This window comes from Myodes glareolus, chromosome 26, assembly GCF_982192425.1.
Source record: "Myodes glareolus chromosome 26, mMyoGla1.1, whole genome shotgun sequence".
NCBI lineage: Eukaryota > Metazoa > Chordata > Mammalia > Rodentia > Cricetidae > Myodes > Myodes glareolus.
In genome coordinates this window covers 12,684,290-12,703,279 of record NC_142051.1, presented here as the reverse complement: position 1 = coordinate 12,703,279, position 18,990 = coordinate 12,684,290, and the positions used below count along the sequence as shown (strand labels likewise).

At 46.2% G+C, this 18,990-nt stretch overlaps 2 protein-coding genes and 1 non-coding gene across 7 annotated transcripts in view; 2 read left to right on the top strand and 1 right to left on the bottom strand.

The window, feature by feature from the left end:
• The window catches only part of Rnf41 (ring finger protein 41), a 32,312-nt gene extending 22,976 nt beyond the window's left edge, over window positions 1–9,336 (bottom strand). For 2 of the 3 annotated variants that reach the window (XM_085683207.2, XM_048418430.3), the window contains exons 1-2: window positions 9,165–9,336; window positions 4,872–5,054 (exon numbers count right to left, since the gene is read on the bottom strand). The gene's annotated coding sequence lies outside the window, so the exon portion shown is untranslated. The remainder of the gene's footprint in view (window positions 1–4,871; window positions 5,055–9,164) is intronic. The other variant, XM_048418429.3, reaches the window with a different exon arrangement.
• A 1,817-nt stretch (window positions 9,337–11,153) lies between these two features.
• Nabp2 (nucleic acid binding protein 2) lies at window positions 11,154–18,888 on the top strand. Of its 3 annotated transcripts, none has more exons than XM_048418547.2 (7): window positions 11,154–11,294; window positions 11,688–11,789; window positions 12,241–12,379; window positions 12,480–12,551; window positions 12,716–12,797; window positions 12,887–12,950; window positions 18,357–18,888. In XM_048418547.2, exons 2-7 carry the CDS (start codon window positions 11,711–11,713, stop codon window positions 18,554–18,556), a joined length of 636 nt encoding a protein of 211 aa, XP_048274504.1. In that variant the 5' UTR covers window positions 11,154–11,294; window positions 11,688–11,710; the 3' UTR covers window positions 18,557–18,888. The 3 variants fall into 3 exon arrangements, with proteins under 3 accessions (XP_048274504.1, XP_048274501.1, XP_048274503.1); XM_048418544.3 differs by lacking the exon at window positions 11,154–11,294 and adding an exon at window positions 11,357–11,529; XM_048418546.3 differs by lacking the exon at window positions 11,154–11,294 and adding an exon at window positions 11,569–11,589.
• LOC125390137 (small nucleolar RNA SNORA42/SNORA80 family) lies at window positions 17,340–17,472 on the top strand. Its single transcript, XR_007228669.3, has one exon. It is a non-coding gene; the product is annotated as a small nucleolar RNA SNORA42/SNORA80 family (small nucleolar RNA).
• Window positions 18,889–18,990: the final 102 nt, after the last annotated feature.

The window sequence follows — 18,990 nt, the reverse complement described above, 5'->3', positions numbered from 1 at the left end:
CCTGGACCTCAGTTTTCTTACACTGTATGACAAGAACATCCTGACTATGTAATTTCCAAAGCACTCTATGGTTTCTATGATTCTGTGATTGAGAATATAAAATATAAAACAAAAATGAATATGAAGTGGCAATTACATTACAAAAGGCACTTAGCTTTCCCACCAACAACTAAACTCCTCCCCTCAGCAACTCTGCTGTGGTGTAATCTTCCTGTGCACTGTGAGCATACATTGCTCTCTTGGGTAGATAATAAAAGCTGCTTTGACCTATAGCAAGGCAGAATATAGCTAGGTAGGAAAGCCAAACTAAATACAGGGAGAAAGAAGGGCAGAGTAGGGAGAGATGTAAGGCAGCCATCCAAGAAATAAGATGCCAGCAGACCAGTAAAACCCATGGTCATGTGGTGATACATAGATTAATAGAAATGGGTTAATTTAAATGTAAGAGCTAGTTAATGATAGGCCTGAGCTATAGACCAAGCAGTTTGTAATCAGTATTAAGTCTCTGAGTGCTTATTTAGAAGTGGCTGTAGGAACAGACAAACCTCTGTTTACATACGGCACCCAATGTGGGGCATGGGTCCAGAGAATACCTAAAAGAGTTTTAAAAAAGGTTCTAGACACACAAAAACAGAGTCAAGAGCAGCTTCATAGTTCATGTCCCTCATTGTGGACCACGGTAGAAAAACTGTGTCCCTGGCTGGGATGGGCTTGAGCCACAGCATGGAGGACTCCAGTCTCCCACAGCCACTGTACAAAGAGCTTCCTCCCAGCTGCTGCACGGGCCTGAGAGCACACTGCATGCTACATGGCGGTTCCCGCAGCCTCTTACATGGGTGGCGGTAAAGAGGATTCTCTTAGTCGATATCTGTTGGCTTGAGAACACAGCTTCGTGCTACATGGTGATTTAGGGGTTTTGCTAATACAGACAAAAAAAAATTATACATAATAAGAACAGATTCAGACAAAAGGGCCTCTAAACAGTTTGCAGCAAGTTTTAAAAATGTGTGTGGGCTTGGGAGAGGGAAGATAAAAGGTAGAAACAGTCATAGATTAAGAAAATGATTTATCTCTGTGAGTTTGAGGCCAAACTGGTCTACAGGAGCTAGTTCCAGGACAGGCTTCAAAAGCCACAGAGAAACCCTGTCTCTAAAAAGCAAAAAAACAAAAAACAAAAAACAAAAAACAAACAACAAAACAAAATGTTTTAAAGTCTGTATTATGAACATTACTGTGTTTTCTTAGAATTTTTTGACTGTTAATGAGCTAACTGCTGAGAGGCATATTTAATTATAAAAGCTACTAAATTAAACCAACCTATGTATCTAAAAAAATGTTACTTTAGGAAAAGTTTTGTTTTTGTTTCCACAGTAGATGAGAAGTTGTGGATTCTGTCCAGGTTAATATTGTTTGATAGAGAAAGATCCCCTGAATATCCTAGCTACAAACAAAGAAATAAACCTACAGTAACTTTCAGAATACGTGACATGTTACCTCTCAAACACATACAAAGAGTTATCTTTGGCCGGCTCATGTACAATACAGTCTATACTTGTATTAATGCGAATGTATGTTACCTTTAAAAGTTTGTGTATCTTTAGAACAAGGGGACCAGACACCAATAAAAATGATGGCCCAGATGATCCAACATCCTAAACAGCTTCAAGACTGCTGACTGAGATGATCCAGCCTCACAGAATACTACAGTCAAGATTTAATCATAATTCGAAATTTTCCCAGGGTACCTCAAAGATCATTAGCATCTAATAATCAGCAGGAAGTAGTATACAGAACTACCCCCAAATTTCTAAAATATTATTTATAAAGGTTTATTTTCATTTAAGGAGGGTTGGCTATAAATTGTTATTGGTCATAGTCATCACTTTCTAAAGAAGGGGGATATGATATAAAAATGAAAGATATGATATGAAAACAAAAGAAAAAGGTAATTATTGAATCAACTTTAATCCAAAAATAACTGCTAATCTCAAAATATTTATATTGGTATGGATTTTAGTTTATTAATATAATATTAAGATTAATTTTGTTATACTGTGTATATATTTTTGTTTAAGGTATTATGTTTATATATATATATATATCTCAATTAAAAATGTATAATTAAGAAATATAGATTTACAGGGCTGGAGAGATAGCTTGGGGTTAAGAGCACTGCCTGCTGTTCCAAAGGTCCTGATTTCAATTCCTGGCAACCACACGGTGGCTCACAATCATCTATAATGAGATCTGGTGCTCTCCTCTGGCCTGCAGGCAAACATGCAGACAGAACACTGTGTATATAGTAAATAAATAAATAAATCTTATTTAAAAAGGAAGAAATACAGATTTACAAAAATACAGTTAGTCAAAGTTATAGCCATGTTAGTGAGGTTTCCTAGATATACAAAGAAATATTTCAGATAGCTAGGTATTCTTCAAACATTTCAAAACCCTACAGAATATGGCCATTTAAAATGTTTTAATAAATTAGACTTTTCATGACAGTGAGACACATCTGCTCCTGGCAGAACCAATGTATCCAGAGAAGGTGATGAGCAGAAGACAGACTCCATATGAGATTTGTTCTCTTCATAGCAAAAGCCCTGTGGGCAAAGAAACCGCCCTTGCTTCAGTTGTTAACAGTTACTGTCCAAACAAGAAAAGCAACTAACTGCTGAACTTTGCTAAGACAAGGGAGAACAGTCCTTCAAAATTCTCTGCTTCACAGAAGTCTGTCTGACATGTTAGGCCTGTAGGCCAAAGATGGATGCCTCAACATTGCAGAGGATACTTGGGTGACTATCCAGGAAGCCAGCTGTTTCTATCATTTCTTATATTTTTGGAAGTCACTTGCTTGCACTCCTATTTACTCAGGTAATATTATTTCCTCCTTGGGTCTTTAATGGAGCTGAAGACTAGCTAGTTACAACTATAGCTTTTCTTAATTATAAAAAAGGTAAATTAGATATAAAACTTTAAACTCACCAAAATAGGATAATTAAATATTTTCTTTAATTTTGCCTAATACAAATAGGCTAGATATAGTAACTGTAATTCTTACTTGATAACTATTTTATTGTCTGTAATTTTACTATGTTAAAGTTGAAACTTTTCTTTTTGATTAGATAGAAAAGGGGAAATGCTGTGGGAAAATTCTTCTTGATGCTGTGAGTATATGTTGTTTACATTGGTTGATAATAAAAGCTGCTTTGGCCTATAACAAGACAGAAAAGTCAAACTAAATACAGGAAGAAAGAAGGGCAGAGTAGCGAGAGACACAAGCCAACCTCCCAAGAAATAAGATGCCAGCAGACCAGTAATGCCATGGCCACATGGCAATATGTGAATTAATAGGAATGGTTAATTTAAATGTAAAAGCTAGTTAGTGATAAGCCTGAGCTATAGGTAAAACAGTTTGTAAGTCTCTGGATTATTATTTAGAAGTGGCTGTGAGAACAGAGAAACCTCCATTTACAGAAGCAGCTTCCTGTTATAGCAGGAGAAACTGTAAATTGAAACTCTCTTCAGAACGGTGGGGGAGCAGGGCTACCTGGTTTCTCAGCTCTATTTAACCCTAGAATGCCAGAACTATCGTTTACCAGAGGATAGTTATTCCTCTAGAGGGCTTTTGGTGTTGAGATAGGGTCTCAGTACGCAGGCCTGCTTGTCCTGGACAATTCACATTCACAGCAATCCATCTGCTTCTGCCTCCCAGGTGCTGGAATTAAAGGCATGCGCCACTACACCTGGCTCAGAGGACTTTTAAAGTTGAGTTTCTTTAGTACGTTTAGTTAGGAGTTCTCCCTCCTTCCCTTCCTTTCCATGTGTGTGTAGTGTGTGCCAGTGTCACTCCTGGGACCTGACTATCTCTAACTCCCAAAGCTTGTCTACGGCCTTTTACACAGCTAGTGGGGATTTGAACTCGAGTCCTTTGGCTTTCACAGCAAGAGCTCTGATGTACTGAACCATCTTTTCAGCCCGAAATTCACTTTCTTGAAGAATTCAGAGGGCCTACAGTTTTTTGTTTGTTTGTCTGTTTTTCAAGACAGGGTTTCTCTGTGTAGTTTTGGAGGCTGTCCTGGAACTAGCTCTTGTAGACCAGGCTGGCCTCAAACTCACAAAGATCCTCCTGCCTCTGCCTCCCGAGTGCTAGGATTAAAGGTGTGCACCATCACTGCCGGGTTGGGCCTATAGTTCTTTAACCAATCAAATGTCTGACTTAAGGCCTGCCAGGCTTCAAAAGACAGCAGGGACTCCCAGCTGTCCAGCAGCTCACAGCGCTGTTTGTGGTCAATCCAAATCTCCTTTCATCCTAAGTATGTATCTTCTTTCCAACTGAGACTTGTAGGAGAAAGAGAAAACACGACTATCATCTCACTAAGGCACAGGTATAATCCAGTGAGTGTACAAAATGAACAAAGTAAAACTATCAACAATGAGTGAGGTAACCCAGACACGGAAAGACAATTATCACATGTACTCACTCACAGGTGGTTTTTAAACATAAAGCAAAGAAAGCCAGCCTACAAACCACAATCCCAGAGAACTTAGACAACAATGCAGACACTAAGAGAGACTTACATAGATCTAATCTACATGGGAAGTAGAAAAGTAGAAAAAGACAAGCTCTCCTGAGTAAATTGGGAGCATGGGGACCTTGGGGGAGGGTTGAAGGGGGGAGGGGAGAGGCAGGGAGGGGAGCAGAGAAAAATGTAGAGCTCAATAAAAATCAATAAAAAAAACTATCAACAAAATTAGAGACACAAAGAGGATAGCATGCATTCATTGTAGAAAGCTTCAGGGAACCAGGTTTCCAATGTCAGGAGGAAAGAAGCAAGTCTGAAATGAGATTCCAAATCCAAGCTGTTTACCTTCCAGGTGGTGGGGGCAGGTTCCCTGTTTACAAGGTTCCAACCCCCTGAAGCCTCCGCTCACTGCCACTCAGGAAATGCTCCAAGGATCCCATCTTGTTGGCTATTCTCCAACTGAGCCTTTCTTCCTAGTGACAAATTTCATGGCCAAGGGGTAGGTATGATGTCACAATCAGGAGTACTCTATTAAAAGGAACAGGGAAGAAAAAAAAAGTCAGTAGGGGAATGATTTCCATTTAACAGTGGGGGGGGGACATGTGGAGATCTGGTGGGCGGGGCATCCAGGTGGCAGATGAGAAACTCCTCTCAGGGCTGCGGGGTTTCTGTACTACTCTACAAACGGATGGACTTGGTCTAGTAGAGTCAAACACAGCGAGTGGAGGGAAAGAAACAGCAGCAAAGGTAGAAAGCGAAGCTACTGGAGGCAAGATTTGTTCAAAAATATATAGGAAAAGAAAAAGGAGCGTTGAGTCTGTAGCTCAGGGGCCGATTGCTTGTGCGTACAGTCATGAATTACATAAATTGGGGGAGTGGGTAGTGATGCAGCCTATAATCTTAGTGCTCTGGAAGTAGAGGCAAGAAGATCAAAGTTCAAGGGTACCTGGGGCCCTCACACACACACACACACACACACACACTATTCCTTTACACTGTGTGAATATATGTCACTGTGATTGGCTGATGGCGAGGAAAGATTTTCGGGGCAGAGAGAATGCTGGGGAGAAGGGCAGAGTTGTAGGACACAGCACGAGACAAAGAGGAAGCAGGGGGGGAAGCACACGGATGAGGTAAATGAGCCTGGGGCAGCACCCAGATGAAGAGAAATGGGTTGAGTTGTAAGCGCTATAAACAAGCTGAGCTATGGCTGAGCATTTATAATTAATATTAAGTCTCTGCGTAGTTATTTTGGAACTGGCTGATGGGAAATAAAATCCGCCTACACATGTATACATACACATTAATTTTAGAAAATTATTTTATCTCATTTTTTATATATGGGTGTACAGCCTCCTATGTCTGTGTATCACATTGCGCGTGGTCTTGGAACTGATCCACCGTTACTGGAGTTACAGACAGTTGTGAACTGCCTTGTAGGTTTTTGGCATTGAACCCTGGTTTTCTGGAAGAGCAGTCAGTACGCTTAACCACTGAGTCATCTCTCCAGCCCCTGTATTTATACTTCTTTATTCAGAGTATGAATCCTTATTTTCCCTGTACTAGCCTTGAATGTTTGCAAAGTGCTTTCTCATACATTATTTCCTGTCAAAAGAATTCTGGAGACCATGGCTGGCAGCTCATGTCTGTCATCCCAGCACTCAGAAGGTGAAGTAGGAGAATTCTGAGTTCGAGGCCAGCTCCACCTTCATAGCAAGTTCCAAACCAGCCTAGGACACATGGAGAAACCTTGTCTCAAACAAAAACGAAAACAAAACTGCTGGCTTGAGATGCAGCTCAGCAGTAGAGCAATTGCACTGCCTGGCATTTACACGGCACTGGGGTCCAATCCCTGGTGCCACAGGAAGAACCCTGAGCTGGACCAGGTGGCGCATGCCTGCATGCCAGGGCTTGAGTGGGAAGGCACTGAGTTTCAAGCCAGCCTGGACAGCATAGAGACCCTGTCTCAATAAATCAAGGAGTCTATTTCTAAAATGTGTCCAAACCCAGTTTTCAATAAGACAGAATTAGGCCAAAGCAGGAAGGCTGGTTCATGCCGCTGTAATCCTAGCACTTGGGAGTTTGGGAGTTCAAGGTCAGCCTGGCCTATATGAGACCCTGTCTCAATGAAAAAAAAAATCAAAACTTTCAAAACACAGTCAGGCAGTGGTGGTGCACAACTTTACTCCCAGCACTTGGGAGGCAGAGGCAGACAGATCTCTTGTGAGTTTGAGATAGGCTTGGTCTACAGAATGAGTTTCAGGACAGCAGGGCTACACAGAGACACCCTGTCTTCAACAAAACAAAACAAACCCCAGAGCATCCAGGTCCCACCTTCCATGTGGAGAACTATTTGACAGAGACACCCAGAATGCTGCTGTGGGTGCGAACTGGGAAACACTCCTGAAGGAAATCAGGCTTTAAAAAAGGAGAGAGGGGGTGGGGCTGAGGAAGCTGATGGTACTCAAAAGTCAGCTCCTACCTGTAATCCCAACTCCTGTGAGGCTGAGACAGGAGGATCACTGCAAATTCAAGGTCAGCAGGGGCTACAGAGTTGGGTTACAGGTAGGTTGACCCTTTCTCAAATAGCTGGTAAGGAGGGAAACGTGGGGTGGTGTTCCAAGGCGGCAACTTGGCAGGTTAGAGCAGCGGGGCTAGGCTGACTAGAGGCATGCCTACAGAGATGGAACCAAGTCCACTCAGTGACAGACAGGAATACTAGCCAAACTCCTACTATTCATACTTCTTGCATCATTATGATGTGTATATCAATAGTTCAAGGGCTATGTTGGGATGAAATAGGATAAAGATGTTTTTGTATTTTATTATTATTGGTTTTTCGAGACAGGGTTTCTCTGTGTAGCCCTAGGTGTCCTGGCACTAGCTCTGTGGACCAGGCTGGCCTCAAACTCACAGAGATCCGCCTGCCTCTGCCTCCCGTGTGCTGGGATTAACACACGGGCATGAGTGCAACTACCCAGTGACGATGACAACTTTTATGCAGAACATACAGTCTTCATACCCTGAATACGGAACATTTGCTAATTAGTCTAGCACGCTCAACTGCTGCATGCTCGGCGTGTGTTCTCCAATGAAGAGACAAAGGTGTAAAACCTGGCCCTTTCTCTTCCTGGTGGCCCAGAAGAGAGTGTGAGAGCTGATGCTCCTCTCCACTACTTGTTCCCCCAAACACACACATAACACGGAAGACGGAAAGCTTCCTTCCTTTGCACAATACTCCATTTCCCAACAATCTGGCACACACACCTGGACCTCAAAAAATGCTTCCAGGAAGAGGGATTATTGGCTATACTCAGTCTCCTAGGGTCAAGTTTCAGATCTAGAAACAAAAAAGCTTCCCACACTGGGAAAATGGGACCAGAGATTGTCAACCAAGCAGAGAGCTGAGAGAGAGAGAGAGGTCTTGGGTTATTCCAGCCATAGCTCTGCCACTCGACAACCAGACAGCTTCAGATAAGCCATTGTAACCTTTTAGTTTTCAGTCTCTCCAACTGTCAGAGATGATGACACTTGCCTTATCTTACATATTATCTCAGAAATCAAACAAGATAATGAATATAAAAGGAGATTCTAGACTGCTATTAGTTGTGGCAACAGGAAGGCACAATAAATTTACAGGGACAAGAGGAAATGTATGACATTGCTTGTTCCTTCTTTTCAATTACTGGGAAGCAGGCACTACCACGGGGTCTACTGGAGACAGAGCGGTACCAATAACAAGGCACCCCTCACCTTCTCTTACCGCTATTCAGTCCCATTCGTTCTTGGGGAAATACTAGCAGACAGCAACACTGTTATTAGGTAAAACTATTGAATAAGAAGTACCTGCCAAGATTCTCACAGGTCAGGCTCTGGCAACAGTGGCCTTGGTGACCGCCACATTTGCTACCAGTTGAGATGAGGCTAGTTTTTTAGTAGGAAAAGTGTATGCTGATCCAAAACACGCTCAATCCTTCTTGCTCTCGGCTCTTTCTCCTGTTCCCTGCGCTCTACCCACCAACTGTTCTGCCTCCTTAGGCTGGGGTGGGCTTCCCAGTGTATAAAGTGAGTAGACGATCGTGCAGACGGGAGAGCGGAGCTGCAAATCTTTCAGGGGCAAGGATGTAAGGAATGTAAGAGTCCTCCACGGAGGGGTGGGAGGGGAGAGGAGCGGCGAAGAAATAAAAGAGAAAGACAAGGCTGCCAAAGACAAGGCATGGGAAAGAAGCCAAGCTATGGCGCTCGGAGGGCGGAGGTTTGGGTTCCGCGGTTCCTGCCAAGGCTAGCCCCCAGAACGTTCCCTTCCTCGCCTCCAGGCCCGTCAATCACTGCCATTTAAACTCCACGTTGTCCCCTAGCCCGAGCGGTCTGCTCCTCCCCGGTCCTCAGGCCAGCACAAGGCCACTCCCGCACTTCCAAGGCTTCCCTACTCCAAAGGACCTTCCCAAGCTTCAGAGCCCCCAGCTCACCACCGACTCCTCCCAGCCGAGCTAGCTCCCTTCCTCCATTTTCCGCCTCCTCTCCACCCTTCCTCTCGACCCCCGGCACCTCCGACCCAGGCGCCAATCCACTGGGACCTCGCCCCCTCCGCTCCCCTCCCCTCCCTGGGTTAGAAGCTCGCTCAGGCACGTTACGCACCCCTCTGGACGCGGTCTGGGTTCTCCGGACGCGGGGCCAGACTGGAGCTGAGGCCACGGCGGCCGCCGGGTAGCCTGGGTGCCGGGTCTCAGCCTTTCCTGGTAGGGGATGGGGAAGAGGGTTCGGACCACTCCTGGGTGTCTCGGACTAACCCTTGACCACGCCCACTGCTGCTACGCAACGGGGCGGAAGCCCGTCACCAAACCCCGCCCCTTTGTTTAACTCGATGGCGAGGGGCCTGGGCTAGCTAGGCCTCCTCCACTCGGGACCGGAAGTTCTTCAGGACCCCAGCTGGGACTTTATAGTCATCTGGGAGGGAGGACTGTGTTCTTGAGGTGTGACACTCTGGGGCGATCCTGGGTGTACTGCCCTGCTAAGTCGCTCCGCGTTCGATAATGCACGTCTCGGGTGCTAGAGCTGATGCAACGCCCGGGCGAGACAACCTCGGGGCAACTGGTGACCTGCTGGCCTCTCAGCCCCTCAGTTTCCAGAGCTGTGGTCAACCTAGCCGAGCCTCCCGACCTTGTGACTCACTGTCATGGGAATGGATGCAGCAGTTAACTTAGAAGGCTGCGGGGTGGGGAGGGAGTGTCTCGCCGCAAAGCTTTGATCAGTGGTGTTCTAAGGATCGCCCGCCTTCCAGCCGCACACTCTTGCAGCATCCACGATGCCTCTTCAAAAACTCAGAGTGCCCTGAAACACTAAAGGGTTTGATTCCCTAAGGTTGCGACGCCGTGATTGGAGGGATGTGGGTGGGAGAGAACCTGGGCTTCGAGGAAAATCAAGGTGGAGTTTAAAAGCCTCTGTGATGGGTAAGGGATTAAGCAAGACAAAAAGTGAAATTATGTTACCTCTTAGGCTAACTTGTGTCAAACAGTATCTGTTATAGTATCTTTTCAAGGGAAATACACATTATTACATATGTAACTGTTTATAAGAATACAGAGCTATGGGGCTGGAGAGATGGTTCAGTGGTTAAGAGCATTGCCTGCTCTTCCTAAGGTCCTGAGTTCAATTCCCAGCAACCACATGGTGGCTCACAACCATCTGTAATGAGATCTGGTGCCCTCTTCTGGCCTGCAGGCATACATGTAGACAGAATATTGTATACATAATAAATAAATAAATTTTTTTTAAAAAAAAGAATACAGAGCTAGTGGTGCGGTGGTGACGCACGTCTTTAATCCCAGCACTCGGAAGGCAGACGCAGGACTGTCTGTGAGTTTGAGGCCAGCCTGGTTTACTGAGCGAGTTCCAGGACAGGCTCCAAAGCTACGGAGAAATCCTGTCTCAAAAAACAAAAGCAAAGAATACAAAATAATACAGAGCCTTTGAGAACAATCTGACAATTCAAGGAAACTAAAAGTTCTGGGTGGTTTCATGCTCGAGGAGACTATAAGGTCAAGTGAGAAAAGAAAATAGGAACCAGACATGCCTTGTGAACCAAATGAAACTTGCTTTTTATGTCCCGGGTTTTATTTCTGCCGAAGGAGACTGAGTCTGCCTAATGACTTTCTATGGGTAAATGCCATCGATCCTGAGGCCTGGGTCGAATAGTGTATTAAAGATGAAGACCCCGTGTGTGTAAGTTCCTGCTCTATCTTAGGCATTGCTTTCTACCTAACTTTCCATTTTCATATGTAAAAATGGAATTTATTTGTTTAAGAATTGCAGAGAAAAGAAGCGAAGAGACAGGCTGGGATTCAAACTTTTGTCCGCTACATTCCAAAACCCTTGGACCTTTTCTCCATTGCGCCACTACTTGAAAAGGAAAAAAACTCTTGAGAGCCTGAAATCCTTTCTCTGAGCCGAAGGAATGATTGGTAGTTGAGGCGCCCCCTGGTGGTCCGTCCATCTTTTCTTCTACGGAAGTAATCTTCCTCAAGGCTCCTTTAAAGCCTAAATCCGCCCCGTTTGCGGCGCGTGAATATCGGAGTCTGATTGGATGGGCGGTGGATGGAGGCGGGACGTTGGAGAGCATATTGGTCCGTATTGGCTGGAGAAGGTCAGGGGACACTTCCGGGAATGTTTGCGCTCCCGCGTTCCACTCCGCAGCATCCGGGGGCAGCCAGCCCCCTGGCTCCCCCTGCGGGTGGCTTGGCGGTGTGCACGGTCCCGCCTGCCGGCTGGGTGGGTGGTGGGCTGTGGGTGGGGGAGGGGATGGTCGGAGTTCTGGGTGCGGGATGGGGGTTCAGGAGTATCTGCGGAGTAAGATTCTGGTCCCTGGCTCTGCACCGGATTCCCTACGAGTCTCCTTTAGCCTCCCTGCTTCGGAGGGAGCGTGAGACTAAAAGCATCCTGACCGAGGGAGGGCCTTCCAGCTCCTAAGCATCTTATCCAGAGATCTCTGAGTTCTGATCTTGAAGTACGAGGCCCCCAGGGAAGTTCGTTTCTCACCTCCTAGAAGAGTTAGAGAGGGACCAAGGTTGCCGGATCCCCGCCTGGTGTGGTGGGTAGGCCAAGCGGGAGCATGGGGACGAAGGCTCCAGACCTTGAGCCTTCATCTCCCGTTTCCACTTCCAGCGGGGTGCCGCGGTTCGGGAAGCATGACGACCGAGACCTTCGTGAAGGATATCAAGCCCGGGCTCAAGAACCTGAACCTCATCTTCATTGTACTGGAGACAGGTACAATGTCTCCATTGTACAGTGCACGCGCAGTGGACTCTGGGTGGGGGCAAACGGGGAGGAGCATGGAGAGTGGGGGGCACACGGGACCACCGCCTGCGTTCTGAACTTGTTGCCTGCACTGGGAGGAGACTCCCCAACCTCTAATCTCTCAGACCTGCTGACACAGGAGCTTTCTACAGCTAGCTACTAGTAGAGAGTAGCTACAACTCTAGATAACCCAATGCCTCACGAGCCACGCGGGCCTTTTCCACTCAGAGCTCTCTCCATGGTGCTGGACCCTCCTCTATCACACCCACACACCCACGCATAACCTCCTGCCCCTAAGGAGGGATATGAGCTTTGCTCAGCTTCTACACTTTCACCTCACTCAAACAATACCCAGACTTCCGCTACCACCACCCCACTTGTATGACGTTAATTCGACCCCCATGTATTTCTTCCCTCAAAGGCCGAGTGACTAAGACCAAGGACGGGCACGAGGTTCGAACCTGTAAAGTAGCAGACAAAACGGGCAGCATCAATATCTCAGTGTGGGACGACGTGGGCAACCTAATCCAGCCTGGGGACATTATCCGACTCACCAAAGGGTAAGTCAAGGCTCCCAGCAGCGTCAGCTGACAGGTGTGGTTAAAAGTCCCTACGCTTTTCTCAAGACTGAATCCTGCTTGCCCCCACTCCACCCCACAGGTATGCTTCTGTGTTCAAGGGTTGCCTGACACTATACACCGGCCGTGGGGGCGATCTGCAGAAGATTGGCGAGTAAGTTCTGCCTTGGGAATTTGGATAAGCACTAGATGCTCAAAGTCGGAAAGTTACCGTTTCCCAGAAGGCATCACAGACAAGCCTGTGGAGGCCACACCTCAGAGCCTGATTTGTCTGTGGCCCAAAAGATGGCTCCAAGGCGCTGGCTTCTTTCCTTGCAGATTCTGCATGGTTTATTCCGAAGTTCCTAATTTCAGTGAGCCCAGTCCAGAATATAACACTCAGCAGGCGCCCAACAAATCGGTGAGTCCCGGGTCTGGAGAATAGGTGCAAACAGCGTGGTGCTGAGGAGGGTCTGAGTGTGTGACCGGCCTGTCAATCTGTGCTTTCAGGTGCAGAATGACAGTGGCCCTGCTGCCCCGCCAGCTACCACAGGACCCCCTGCTGCCTCCCCAGGTAAATAAATCTATTTCTTTCTGTCCGCCTGTCCCTTTTCCAAGTGTGGCTTCTCTCAAGGCCTTTCCCTCTACCTCCTGGTCCTCCCTGTGCCTTCGTTTGCTCACCTTCTCCTTAGTGAAAAGATGTGGAGACCTGTCCCGACCACGGGCAGAGTTCAGGGCTCTCTCCTTTTGTCACCAGTCAAAAATAAAAGGGAAATGCTTTCTCCACAGTTGCCAATGACACTCAAGAGCAAACAAGTTTATACGGACCATATTTAAACTTTTCTTGTAAATTTCTTGTAATAAGTCCATAATATACACACTCATGTGTATAAATATGCAGTCATAAATTACTAAGTGATGGGACTATATTCTGAGAATAAGTATACATACATACCCCTCAGTTGTGTGGCCTACTGCATCCCTAAGCTATGTGGCATAACCTATGGTTTTCTTTTTAATTTCTTGTCTTTTTCCTTCCTTTCTCTTTTTCTTTCTTTTGATACAAGGTAGGCCAGGCTGGCCCAAATTCACAAAGAATTCCCTGATTAGGTCTCACTAAGGGATTAAAGGCATATGCTACAATTTTAAAAATCATTATATTGTTACTTAAGTTTTCATGAGCATAATCCCGGCGCTGGAGAGATGAGATAAAAGAATTGTCACAGGTGCCGAGCGCTGGTGTCGCACACCTTTAATCCCAACACTTGGGAAGCAGAGGCAGGTGGGTCTCTGAGTTCAAGGCCTACCTGGTCTATAAGAGTGAGTTCCAGGACAGTCAGAGCTACATAGAGAAACCCTGTGTTGAAAAACAAAAACTAAACAAAAAAACAAAAGGAAAGAATTGTAAATACTTATGCAGTAACATATGATCACTTGATAACTGATTATAAGTGTTATATTATACATAATTGTGTGCTATGCCTTTTTAAGGCCCACAGCTCTTCAGGCTGGTTCATACCACATCACTGCAAACACATTCTGTTGCCTTATTTTGCAACTGCTCTGGCTGCAGTGGGAAGTTTTTGATCTGTCGTAGACAGCCAGGCCACAGAGATAGTAGTTCCAGAAAAGCCCTGTCTCGAAAAAACGAAAAGAAAAAAAAATTGATATTTTTTTAATCTATTTTAACTTTATATGTATGTTTTGCCTACGTGTATGTCTGTACCACATGCATGCAGTGCCCAAGGAGGCCAGAAGAGGGTCATAGATCCCTTGAAACTAGAGATACAGATGGTTGTTAGCTGCAGTGTGGATGCTGGGAGCCAATCTTGGGTCAGCTGGAAAAGTAGCCACTGCCTAAGCCGTTTGTGGTCGTCTTGCTCTGTCTGGCCGTTGCTGACTGAGACCAAGGCCATGTATCCAGTGACAAGCAAAGAGAACGAATTCATGCTTTCATGCTGGAGCTCAGCTCTGTTTCTCCATTCTTAGAATGGGCCACCCAAGCCCTGTATAGCAATCTACACCCTGACAGGTGGATCTCTGTGAGTTCAAGGTCAGCCTGGTCTACTTAGTTCCAGGATAGTTCCAGGATAATCAGGGCTACAAAGATGGATTATCTGAAAACAAAACAAAGAATGAGCCACCCACAGTGGGCTGAGTCTTCCCACATGTTTAAGTTAATTATAGTCCCTGGCAGACAGCCCCTCATTTGATATGTGACTGTATATGTCACATACTGGTTCTAGCTTTGTGGAGAACCTCCAATGGTATAATACAAATTGATGCTATTTCATTGCACTATAAAAATCAGCATCTGCAGAAGCAGAGGCAGGTGGATCTCCAGGAGTTTGAGGCCAGCCTGGTCTACTGAGCTGGTTCCAAGACAGCCAGGGCTACACAGAGAAACCAAACAAATAAATGAAATGATAATTGAAAGAGAAAATTGAAAATAAAATAGAATATTACTTTTGCATGCTTTTGAGTTTTTTGTTTTGTTTTGTTTTCTTTTTAGAGAGGGTTTCATGTAAGGCTGGCCTCAAACTTACTATGTAGCCAAACCTGGCCTGGAATCTCTGCTTTTCCTGCCTCCACCTTCCAAGTACTAGACTATAGGTACATGTTACCATCATGTCTAGCTCCAAAAAAATTATTTTATTTTTAAATTTAGTCAACTTTATATTCTCCTTAAACCACAAAATAGAGTCTTTGGTTATACAAACATCACTAGTTACAGTCTTGCCACAAGATTCCAGGTATGGGGGGGGGCAGTTAGAAGCCATAACTCCTGAGGGGGTCTCTTTAAAATGCTAACACCATGGCTAAAAGACTAGGGGTAAGGGAGGTGATGAAGCTGGCAGGCTCCGCATACCCTAAGATAGGTCAGAACCTGACCGTAGGAGGGCATAGGCCCAGGCCGTGACAAACATTTCTAAGAAGGTACAGCCAAGAGCCAGCATGGTTGCTGTCTAGCACTTGAGAAACAGAGGTAAAGGAGTTTACTACAAGTTCTGGGGACATTCTGAGCTCCACAGAAGGAGTTCCAGGCCAGCCTGGTCTCCATAACAAGCCCCCGTCTCAAAACGGCAAACCAAAGAAAAGGTGCCTCTAAGACCAAATGTGCCTAAATCTCCTTTGCCAGGTGCTGTTCTCTGTCTTCTGCTCCTAGAAATGAGAGATGGTTTCCTTGTTGTTTTTTTTCTTTTGGCTTTGTAAATCTTTTCATTGTGTATATATTTATTCTATATTATTTACTTATTTTGGGAAGGGGTACTTGTGTGGAAGTCAGAGGACAGCTTGTGGGTGTCAGTCCTCCTACTGTATGGGTTCCGGGGACAGAGCTCAAGCCGCCAGGTTTGGCAGCCAGTGTCCTTATCCGCTGAGCCATCTTGCCAGCCTCAGGACGGTATTGTGGTAGTGGCAATGGTGGCTGTTTTAAAATAGGTCTCATGTAGCCCAGGCTGACCTCCAACTGCTAGGTAAGGCCTAGAACTCCTAATCTCTCCAGTGTGTGTGTTGGGGGGAAGTTTCAGGTAGGTGGCACCATGCCCAGTGTCACGCTAGGGGTCAGCCCTAGTGATTTGTGATCGCCAGGCATCTTAGTTCCCCTTCTGTTGTCATAAGTTATCCTGGCAGCTACAGTGCAGGGGAGGAAGGACTTTTCTAGTTCACAGTTCCAGGTTACATGTAGTCCATCAGTGAACGGAAACAGCTGGTCGCATGATGTGCACAGTCAGGAGCAGAGAATGAATTCATTCCTCTTTGCTTATTCCTGCTCAGCTCAGTTTCTCCACTCAGAATGGTGCTGCCCACAGTGGGCTGGGTCTTCCCACATAATTAAGTTAGTTACAATCTCCCATAGGCCCGCCCACAGGCCAACCAACATAGACATCCTTCTTGCCTCTTGCCATCCTCCCGGGTGATTCTAGGTTGTCATGTTGGCATCATAAGAAACCATCACACATGCTGGGCAGTGATGGTGCACACCTTTAATGCCAGCACTCGGGAGGCAGAGGCAGGTGGATCTTTGTGAGTTCGAGGCCAGTCTGGTCTACAACAGCTGGTTCCAGGACAGGTTCCAAAGCTACAGAGAAACCTTGTCTCGAAAACCCAAAAGAAAAAAAAAAAGTAACCATCACACAAGGCAAGCACTCTAGTATGATCTACATCCCCGGCCCCCAGTTACAAAAGCTTAGTTAAAAAAGATTTGTGTGTAGGTGTTCTGCTTATATGTAGATCTGTGTACCGTGTGCCTCCCCGGAACACACAATGGCCAGAAGAGGGCAATGGATCCCATGGAACTAGTGTTACCGCTGTTGGAGCCGTGTGGGTGTTGGGAACTGAACCTGGGTCCTCTGCAGGAGCATTGAAAGGCCTCACTGCTGAGCCACCTCCTCAGCCCCCAGAAGTGTTTTTGTTTTCAATTTATAGCATAAAATCTTAACATTGAGCTCTATAGAGTCACCTTTTTCTGCCAACCTAGGAAAGAACCCTTCAGTTTGGGCCACAGATATCTTAGTCCAGTAGAACAGACTTGAACAGGGACATGCTTTGAGAACCAGTAACCTATAGTTCCTATGTCACTAGGGTTCAGAGAGGCAGTCCTCTGCCTTCATTTACAGAGCGCCTACTACATGGCAAGGAGGAAAGTGCCTGCCTTTGGGGATGCAGAGTCTCTGTAGGACTGATGACGGTGATGGTGTACAGTTACAGTAGAGTAATGGCAATACCCCGTGACAGGAAGGACGGTGACGGTGTAGTTATTGTAATGATGACAATACCCCGTGACAGGAAGGACGGTGACGGTGTAGTTATTGTAATGACAATACCCCGTGACAGGAAGGACGGTGACGGTGCACAGTTATTGTAGAGTAATGACCATACTCCGTGACAGGACGGACGGGGATGGTATAGTAACTGGCGTTTCATCCTCTCACATTTGTGACTCCATTTAAATATTTAAAGTATATAGGTGTTGGTTATGGCAGGTTTGTCACCCTGGGCCTCTCATAGTGTCCCATGCTAGAGCAAAGTGGCTCCTAACCATTGCCCAGCCTCTGTGCCTGTAGGCCGTTGGCACTGAAATGGGTCGTACAGTGGAAAAAGAAAAAAAAAAAAGGAAAAGAAAAGAAAAAGAAAAAAAAGAAAAAGAAAGTATATAGGTGTTGGGATCAGCAAGAAGGTTCAGGAGGTACTCGACATCAAGCCTGACAACCTGAGTTCAATCCCCAGAGCATCCACATGGTAGACTTCCGAAAGTCGTATGCATGTACACACACAGGCGTACACACAGTAAATACGGAATATATGTGGGGGGACAGGATGGTGATGAACAGCTAAGAGGCTCCTCGGTGGTAGAGGGATTTTCATTTAAACAGAAACTTCAGCCCTTCTGCCCATGCTGCTCCATTTACAATCACCTTGGGCCTTAGGACATTTTTCAGAGGTCTTTGAGCCTTGAACCAAACAGCTAATTCTAGGTGTGATTCCCAAAGAACATATACTAGAGTTCATGCAGCGGCTTCCAAAACTACCAAAGGGTCCCATTCATATTTGATGTCCATTGCTTACTGCACTCTATTAAGAACTGCCTCCTAGGGGATGGTGCCACCCACCGCAGACTGGGTCTTCCCACAGCATTAATTACAGTCCTCTATATACACACCCAACAATGTAGACAGTCCCTCACTGACACTTCCCAGGAGACTCTAGGTTGTGTCAAGCTGACAGTTAAAATTATCAAGCCTTCCCTGTCGTGATGATCATGGACTTACCCGCTGAACTGGAAACCCCAATAAACTTTTATTTACAAAAGAAAAATATTGAGGCTAAGGCCCCATTCATACTCACAACCATCTTTTTATGCTTGGTCCGCACTCACTCAGCTGTGCGTGATGACCCATCCACTCGCGGGGGCGTGGAAGCAGGCCTTGAGGATGGGCTCTTACCTTAACTAATTCTGTGTTTCTTCTCCTACATCCAGCTTCTGAGAGCCAGAACGGGAATGGACTAAGCACCCCACCAGGCCCTGGTGGTGGCCCCCACCCTTCTCACACTCCCTCACATCCCCCCAGCACCCGAATCACTCGAAGCCAACCCAACCACACACCTTCTGGCCTTCCCGGTCCCTCCAGCAACCCTGTCAGCAATGGCAAAGAAACCCGCAGGAGCAGCAAGAGATAGCAAGAAATGAGTCCTCTCCTTCCGCCACGACCATGACCCACGCATCTCTGCCAGAGAACAAGACAGTCTTCTGCTGGGCTACTGGCTTTGAGACTGGAGGGTGGAGTCGATGTATTTCAGCCACTAAGTTTCCCTGAGGGGTGGTGAGCAGTGGCCGTGTCCACCTCAAGCTCACGCCCTCCTTGACCTGCTGACGCTGCCTGTCCCCTGGGACCCAGGGCCCTCTGCCTGCCCTCCTTCCTCTGGAAAAAGACAGTCTGGCTTTCTGTGTGGGATATGAGGGTCTAACTGAAAACCCTCCTTCCTAATAAATGCACCCACTCTCTTCTGGACTCCTTTGGTTTTTGTTTTGTTTTGTTTTTGTAGGAAAGGCAGTTAGTTAGCAAGTGTGCTCTTAGGGAGTGTGGCGCCCAGGCAAGGAGGCCTTAGGCAAA

Bases quoted from the DNA above. Each gene is read 5' to 3' on its own strand.
- Nabp2 (XM_048418547.2), top strand. From the start codon at position 11,711: ATGACGACCGAGACCTTCGTGAAGGATATCAAGCCCGGGCTCAAGAAC. The intron at 12,798-12,886 runs GTGAGTCCCGGG...CTGTGCTTTCAG, and splicing joins AGCAGGCGCCCAACAAATCG to GTGCAGAATGACAGTGGCCC. The intron at 12,951-18,356 runs GTAAATAAATCT...TCCTACATCCAG, and splicing joins ACCCCCTGCTGCCTCCCCAG to CTTCTGAGAGCCAGAACGGG.